Raw genomic sequence first — 8,278 nt, 5'->3', positions numbered from 1 at the left:
AGTTTGTTGAGATGCGTGCATGCATGCCATTGTCGTGACAATTCTACACAGGGACACCCAAAGTCAATCTTAAATGAAACATTGTTTATTAACAGTTAACTGGAGAGGTTCCAACAAACTTGATGCACCATAGTGCACGTCTGTCAGGAGCTCTTTCAGGGCAGTCCCGTTAGATCTCATATATTGCTTACAGACATGTTACATAGGCATGATTTTGCTTATCATTCATAATTAATCATTAATGTTTGGTTCATGTATGTGACAGACCAATATCTCACAAGGCTTCTTCTCTCCAAGCTGAGACCTTGAAACTGAGATATCCTTTTGTTCTCAAAACAAGGTTCAGGGCATACTGCCAAATTGCAGATACTGATAATGAGGATTCAGTCACTTGCATGAACACATAAATTGCTTATTAGAAAAGCACAAACATAACATTTTCCATCACACCATCAGAGTGGAAGGTAGGCCTCAAGGCCTGGAGCACATGCAAATAGTACTCGATCATATGGCTCAAATTCAAGTTGTGTATTTTACTACTTGAACTGGAAATATTACGCACTGTGGCTATAATGAACAGGACAACCAATAGCTGTCTAATTTGTAGTCTATATGTCCATAATCTAGCCTAATCCAAATAAACAAATCGCCAACAGGAGGAAATAAAGAGAGAGGAGGAGGACAGTTTCCATGTTTTTATTTAGAATTCTAAGGATTCTGGAGATAGCTTCTTTTTTTTATATAAGAGCAAGAAACATGACAATCACAGTTTTAACAATCTGGACAATATATTGAAGAGGAGTTTCTTTGGCACCAGTGAAATAAGAGAAGACTACATAGGCTACTTCACTAACACTTTACTTGAAGCCAACAGATACACAATAATGCATTATTACCTGTTGTACATTATGTATGAACCAGGGGAGGCTGCTGAGGGGAGGACAACTCATTGTAATGGCTGGAACGGAGTGAACGGAATGGCATCAAACACATGGAAACCATGTGGAAACCATGTGTTTGATGTATTTGATACTAATCCACTTATTCTGCTCGAGCCATTACCAGGAGCCTGTCCTCCCCAATTAAGGTGCCACCACCCTGTGGTATGAACCCTTATAATGTTTTATTATCAACTGTTGCCATGCTATATCTCTCTATGTTTTCTATACATTCACTGAGAGATGATACAGTACTAAGATATTCGAGGATCATGAATGATGATAGCTACAGATTGTACACCAGATAATGTGATATAACCAAAGATTTTTGGTATCCATTACTGGGAGTTACAGATTTGCTGATACAAAACGCTGCTATAGATTCTTCAATTAAGCTGGTATTGGCGATACTCTCTTCGTTCTCGATTCTGGAAAGCAGTTATCTTATAAATGTCCATGTCCAGTTGCAGGTAGTTCTACAAACAGCAGAGAAACCTCAGAAAGATAGGAAATCCATGTTTTGTATCAATGTGTGTAGAGCTTTGTTTTAACGTGACACACTGTCTGGCTGCGGCCGCTTCGCATAGAAATGACTAGTTCTGTCAAAGATGCTGGAAAATTCTAGATGTCCGGCAGCTAAGATGGCAAGGATCCTCCTTGCGCGGTACAAAACATGGATTTACTATCTGAGTTTTCAGTGTTTTTTGTATAACCACCTGCCACTGGATAGAAACATTTCTAAAATAACTGTTTCCCAGAATCGAGATGGAAGACAGTATCGCCAATACCAGGTTAGTTGAAAAATATATGGCGGTGTTTTCTATAGGCAAACCTGTAACGGACAGTAATGGATACCAAAAATCTTTGGTTAGATCACGTTATCTGTAGCTAGTATTATGACAAGTGTTGTACTGATTGGCTTGAATTGTATCTATTAGGTCAAACAAAGTTAGCATCTTACATACACAAATATACGTTTAGGTTTAAACTTTAAGCAGTAGCATAAGTAGATAATTATACCTTTTTAACAACTTCATCATCCTTTTTCACATGTGAAACAGACATCTGCCCCTGACACACACACACACACACACACACACACACACACACACACACACACACACACACACACACACACACACACACACACACACACACACACACACACACACACACACACACACACAGAAATGAACTATAATCGTGTGTGTGTGGGTGTGTGTTTTTGAACAGAGGGTCTGTGAGTTTTTTAGAGGATGATGGACAGAGAGTGGGAGTGGGAATGGGGAAGTATTTTAGGGAATAGGTATATGTGTATTTATTTTGTGTGTGTGTGTGTGTTTTAGGGGACTTTGACAGCTGGGCCTCCTCTTCCACAAGTCTCCCCTCCTTCTCCTACTCCTCTTCCTTCTCCTCCACCTATTTCTCCTCTTCCTTCTCCTCCACCTCCTTCTACACTTCCTTCTCTCGTTCCTTCTCCTACTCTTTCTCTCCTTCCTTCTCCTACTCTTTCTCCCTCTGCACCTTTTCCTCCCTGTCTTCCTCATCGAAGGGCGAGATAGAGTGTAAGGCATCATGTGGGAACGTGGCAGAGAGAGTGTACTCGTCGCTCACTCCCTCCGTCATAACCGACAGATCCACATCCGCCTCAGGAACGTGTGATTCTAGGAACGGTTTGGAATCAGAAAAAACGTTGGATTCTGGAATTTCGTCAGATTCTGGAACTTCCCTGACAGCCACCTCTTCCATCTCCAAAGCCTCAGCCCTGGACTCCTCCAGCCCTGGAGCCAGTTGGGAGTGCACCTCAGTGAAGAGGACCTCCTCATCAGGGCTGGCCAGCGGGGAGATCTCGATGGAGGCCATGGCAGTAGGCGAGACCCCGGTCTGGGATGAGGCCTCCACCTCTGCTTCAGCTTCAGGTTGACCCTCAGACTTACGATTCTGTTACAGCAGGACGTAGTCATGTCAGATGAATCCACAATAGTGTGAGTGTTTGTGTGTGTGTGTGTGTACTGACCTTCTTGATGCTGAACGTGAGAGGGGACACTTTGAAGGAGGAGCTCTTTGGGTGGTTGGGTGTCAGGCTCTTCTTCATCTTCTCTCGTTTCTCCTGTGACACAATCTTGTTCATCTTCTTCTCTATATTCGCTTTGGAGAAGGCCCTCTTCAGACTGTCCACCTGCAATACATTGTACAGTCATGCAGTCAGTACAAAGCAGGAAATCTCCTAACCCTTACCCCTAACCTCCGACCCCTGATCTTAAGCTCTGCAATACATCAATAGTCAGCATTGAACACGCCACGCAGCCACAGAACATGACCTTGACCCCTAACCGCTCACCCATAGACTTTAACCCCTAACGCCGGCTTTCTCCATCCCTCACCTTCTTTAGACTGGAGCGTTTAAACTTATCCGCGCGGGATTTGTCTGTGTGCTCTCCGGCCAGCTCGTATACGCCATCTCCCACCTCGTCCAGGTCCGCCTCCAGCCCTACGTCCTCGTCCGAGGATAGGTCGATGGTGTGAAGCCCCTCCTCCGTGGAGCGGTTGGCGTCGATGACGGCGGTGGGCTCCTCCCCCTCCTCAGCGTCACGGGGGAAAGGAACAGTATCCTTGACAAACACACTGGTTGGGATTTCATTCTCCTCCTACAGAGAGAGAGAAGGAAGAGGGAGGGAGAAGGAGAAGAGGGAGGAAGGTAGACGAGTAGGGAAGGAGAGAAAGAGAATGAGAATGAGAGAGTAAAAAGGAAAGTGTATGATAAGAAGTTAGAGAAAGGAACTCATGAACAGTACGTTCATCATTCAAAACAGATGTGGTATGTTGCTATATTTAATTATCTTTATTAATAGCTAATAGTTTAGGAGTGGATCACATTTATACTACCGTTCAAAAGTTCAGGGTCACTTAGAAATGTCCTTGCATCGCCAAACTAATGGGTGAGTTGTCATGGTAACACCAGAATAGAACTTGTGTTGAGTGTCAGTGTTTGCAAGAGAGAGAGAGAGAGAGAGGAGAGAGAGAGAGAGAGAGAGAGAGAGACAGAGAGAGAGAGAGAGAGACAGAGAGAGAGAGAGAGAGACCTTTTGACATACACCACCATTCAGAAGTTTGAGGTCAATTAGAAATGTCCTTGATTTTGAAAGAAAATAAAAAATGTTGTCCATTAAAAATAACATCAAATTGATTAGAAATACAGTGTAGACGTTGTTAATGTTGTAAATTACTATTGTAGCTGGAAACGGCTGATTTTTTATGGAATATCTACATAGGCGAACAGAAGCCCATTATCAGCAACCATCACTGCTGTGTTCCAATGGCACGTTGTGTTAGCTAATCCAAGTTTATCAATTTAAAAGGCTAATTGATCATTAGAAAACCCTTTTGCAATTATGTTAGCACAGCTGAAAATTGTTGTTCTGATTAAAGAAGCAATAAAACTGGCCTTCTTTAGACTAGTTGAGTATCTGGAGCATCAGCATTTGTGGGTTTGATTAGAGGCTCAAAATGGCCAGAATCAAAGAACCTTCTTCTGAAACTCGTCAGTCTATTCTTGTTCTGAGAAATGAAGGCTATTCCATGTGAGAAATTGTCAAGAAACTGAAGATCTCGTACAACGCTGTGTATTACTCTCTTCACTCAACAGCGCAAACTGGCTCTAACCAGAATATAAAGAGAAGTGGGAGGCCCCAGTGCACAACTGAGCAAGAGGACAAGTACAATTTAACTGACACTGAAAAACCCAAAATGTAAAATGCCTTTCAGACGGATGCGACACTCTTTAAATAGCTAAACTATTGAGGTGTGACCACCTGTAACGCCCTGGCCATAGAGAGGGGTTTTTGTTCTTTATTTTGGTTAGGCCAGGGTGTTACATTGGGTGGGCGTTCTATGATCCTTTTTCTATGTTTTTGTATTTCTTTGTTTTGGGCCGTGTGTGGCTCCCAATCAGGCACAGCTGAAGCTCGTTGTTGCTGATTGGGAGTCACAGATAAGGAGCATGTTTTTCCTTTGGGTTTTGTGGGTAATTGTTTCTGTCTAGTGTTTCTGTTGTGTAGAGTTAATCCTGACAGGACTGTTTTGCTGTCGTCTTTTGTTTATTTTTGTAGTGTTCTCTTTTTCATTAAAACTCTAATGATGAACACATCCTCCGCTGCACCTTGGTCTAATTCTGACGACGGCCGTTACACCACCGGACATTCAAACGTTTTGTTGCGAATAGTCAACTGGGGCGCAAAAAACACATAGGGAAGAAAAGGCGCAAATTAACTGCAAAAGACTTGAGAAGAATTAAATGTCAAACTACCAGGAACCCATTATCCTCCAGTGCCACCATATTCCAGAACTGCAACCTACCTGGAGTGTTCAAAAGTGCTCAGAGACATGGCCAAGGTCAAGAAGACTGAAACAAGACCACCACTGAATAAGATTCACAAGTTGAAGCGTCAAGATTGGGCAAAGAAATACCTGAAGACAGATTTTTCAAAGGTTTTATGGACAGATGAAATGAAAGTGACTCTTGATGGACCAAATGGATGAGCCCGTGGCTGGATCAGTAATGGACACAGGGCACCACTTTGAGTCAGGTGCCAGCAAGGTGAAGGAGGGGTACTGGTATGGGCTGCTATCATTGAGGATGAGGTAGTTGGACCTTTTCGGGTTGAAGATGGACTGAAACTCAACTCCCAAACCTACTGCCAGTTTCTGGAAGATTCTTTCATCAAACAGTGGTACAGGAAGAAGTCCTCAGCATTCTAGAAGGCCATGATCTTTATGCAGGACAATGCTCCATCACATGCATCCAAGTACTCCACTGCTTGGCTAGCCAGCAAGGGCCTCAAAGATGCCTGAATGATGACCTGGCCCCCTTCCTCACCTGACTTAAATCCTATTGAGAACTTGTGGGCCCTTCTCAAACGTGAGATTTACAGTGATGGAAGACAATACACCTTTTTGAACAGCATTTGGGAGGCTGTGGTTGCTGCTTCAGTGAAAATTGATCGTGAACAGATCAAGAAACTGACAGACTCCATGGATGGAAGGCTCATGGCAGTTATTGAAAATAAGGGTGGCTATATTGGTCACTGAATATTTTTGAAAGGCCAAAAATGTGATATAATTGTCATTTTGTGTTACTTATTTGCTACACTTACTCAAAAAAATGAGAATAAACAAGTGAGTTGAGAGAAATTATTTTTGTAATTTAGTTGCCTAATAATTCTGCACACTAATAGTTGCCTAATAATTCTGCACACTAATAGTTGCCTAATAATTGTGCACACTTATTTATTTCCCTGAGAAAGACAAAACTCACTTTTCCTTTCTTAAACATTCACGTTTGAGGTTCAATAACATTTTGGATTGACTGAGAGCATTGTGTTTGTTCAACAATAAAATGAATCCCGAGGAATACAATTTGCCTAATAATTGTGCACGCAGTGTACAGTAGCTGGCATTCTGAAGACTCAACTTTACTCTGGACTGCTTCTGATGTATGAAAACGTTGAAAACCTTCTGTGGTGACGTGTGGTGGTGGGAAACTACATAGGCCTGTTGAGTTATGGAATCATTGGATTTGTGTAAACGCTATTTCCAAACCATGAACACATACCATCTACATACAGTCACTAATCATTGTTACATTCCTAATGACATTTCACAAAATGGCCGACGCAACACACACATACACACCGGAAGGATGCACACACAGTGTTTGTTCTGCTGGAAACTTTGTCACAAAGATATCATGTAGCGCTACATTAAAGAAGGACAAATAAGGTTGCTGGGAACAATCATAAAGGCAGAAGAATGTCGAAGAAGAGGGGAAGGAAGCCAAGGCAACACACACACGCACACACGCACACACACAGACACACACGCACACACACGCACACAGGGGAGGGAAGCCAAGGCGAGGCAACACTCAGAGTTTCCACCAAATGCTGGACATGGGCCAAACCCTGAGAGGAGGAGAGAGAAGAGGAGGGAGGGAAGGGAGCAGAGGGAAGGGAGCGAGGGAAGGGAGGAGAGAGAAGAGAGAGAGGGAGGGAATGGAGGGAGGAGGAGAGAGAAGAGGAGGGAGGGAAGGGAGCGGAGGGAAGGGAGCGAGGGAAGGGAGGAGAGAGAAAGGAGAGAGGGAAGGGAGGAGAGAGAAGAGAGAGAGGGAGGGAAAGGAGGGAGGAGTGAAAAGAGAGAGAGGGAGGGAAAGGAGAGTGGAGGAGAGAGAAGAGGAGAGGAGAGAGGGAGGGAAAGGAGAGAGGAGGAGAGAGAAGAGGATGGAGGGAAGGGAGCGGAGGGAAGGGAGCGAGGGAAGGGAGGAGAGAGAAAGGAGAGAGGGAAGGGAGGAGAGAGAAGAGAGAGAGGGAGGGAAAGGAGGGAGGAGTGAAAAGAGAGAGAGGGAGGGAAAGGAGAGTGGAGGAGAGAGAAGAGGAGAGGAGAGAGGGAGGGAAAGGAGAGAGGAGGAGAGAGAAGAGGAGAGAGGGAGGGAGGAGTAAGAAAGGAGAGACAAGGGAGAGAGAAGAGGAGAGACACATGCACACATACGTACACACACACACACACACCCTGGAGAACATCTGTCTTCCTCAGGCACCACAACCCAAACTCAGATGACAAAGTATTATTCTCTGCACATTTGACCTTAACAACAATTACTCTGGACACACGCACCCGCACGCACACACACACACACACGCATGCACGCACGCACACACGCACACACGCAAAATGCAGTAGGGAGTTGTGGAGGAAATGCATCTGTTTTTGCAAGATAAAGTTTGAGGGCTGTGTATTTAATACTCTAGAAAATAGTTCAGTTCTGACACACTCCGCAGACTGGAAAAGTCTAGCTTGTGAAGTGAGTAATGGTCATGGAATTGACTCTTGACTCTCCTCTCTCTAAAGGTATCCAGTACTGTATATATCCCAGGTCTCTTATACCAGAACCATAGGCCTATACAGTGTATAGAAAGGTTACAACTCAGAATGTTCCATAATTTCTGTGGGTATAAGTTTGTCCTCGCACGCACACACACAAACTTGCTTCCCCCTTCACCAAGGAATTTCCTGATGAGATGAACAAAAATGTCCCACTCGGCTCAGAGGAATGCATTCACCTTTGGGCTAGCATTAGCTGTGGTACCTTTGGATTTCTTTAGCTACCCTTAGCTTATTTGGCTTCCCTGAGCTACATTTAGCTGCTACCCTTAGCTTCATTTAGTTGCTACCCTTAGCTTCATTTAGCTACCCTTATCTTAATTTAGCAACCCTTAGCTTAATTTAGCTTTAGCTGCTACTCTTAGCCTTACCTTTAGCTGTAGCTTTTGTGTTTTAGCTAGCTC

General features: G+C 43.8%; 1 protein-coding gene across 1 annotated transcript in view; it reads right to left on the bottom strand.

Annotated features, from left to right (window-relative positions):
• Window positions 1-680: 680 nt before the first annotated feature.
• Window positions 681-8,278, bottom strand: part of LOC106592067 (uncharacterized) — an 8,050-nt gene continuing 452 nt past the window's right edge. The window contains exons 1-4 of the mRNA XM_082963610.1: window positions 8,246-8,278; window positions 3,323-3,586; window positions 2,956-3,117; window positions 681-2,879 (exon numbers count right to left, since the gene is read on the bottom strand). The exon at window positions 8,246-8,278 is cut by the window's right edge and continues 452 nt beyond it. Of these exons, the coding sequence (XP_082819736.1) occupies window positions 2,442-2,879; window positions 2,956-3,069 (552 nt within the window). The 5' untranslated portion in view covers window positions 3,070-3,117; window positions 3,323-3,586; window positions 8,246-8,278 and the 3' untranslated portion in view covers window positions 681-2,441. The remainder of the gene's footprint in view (window positions 2,880-2,955; window positions 3,118-3,322; window positions 3,587-8,245) is intronic.

The sequence above is a fragment of the Salmo salar genome, chromosome 17, assembly GCF_965601325.2.
Source record: "Salmo salar chromosome 17, fSalSal1, whole genome shotgun sequence".
Classification (NCBI taxonomy): Eukaryota; Metazoa; Chordata; class Actinopteri; order Salmoniformes; family Salmonidae; genus Salmo; species Salmo salar.
This window is presented reverse-complemented; position numbering and strand designations above follow the sequence as displayed.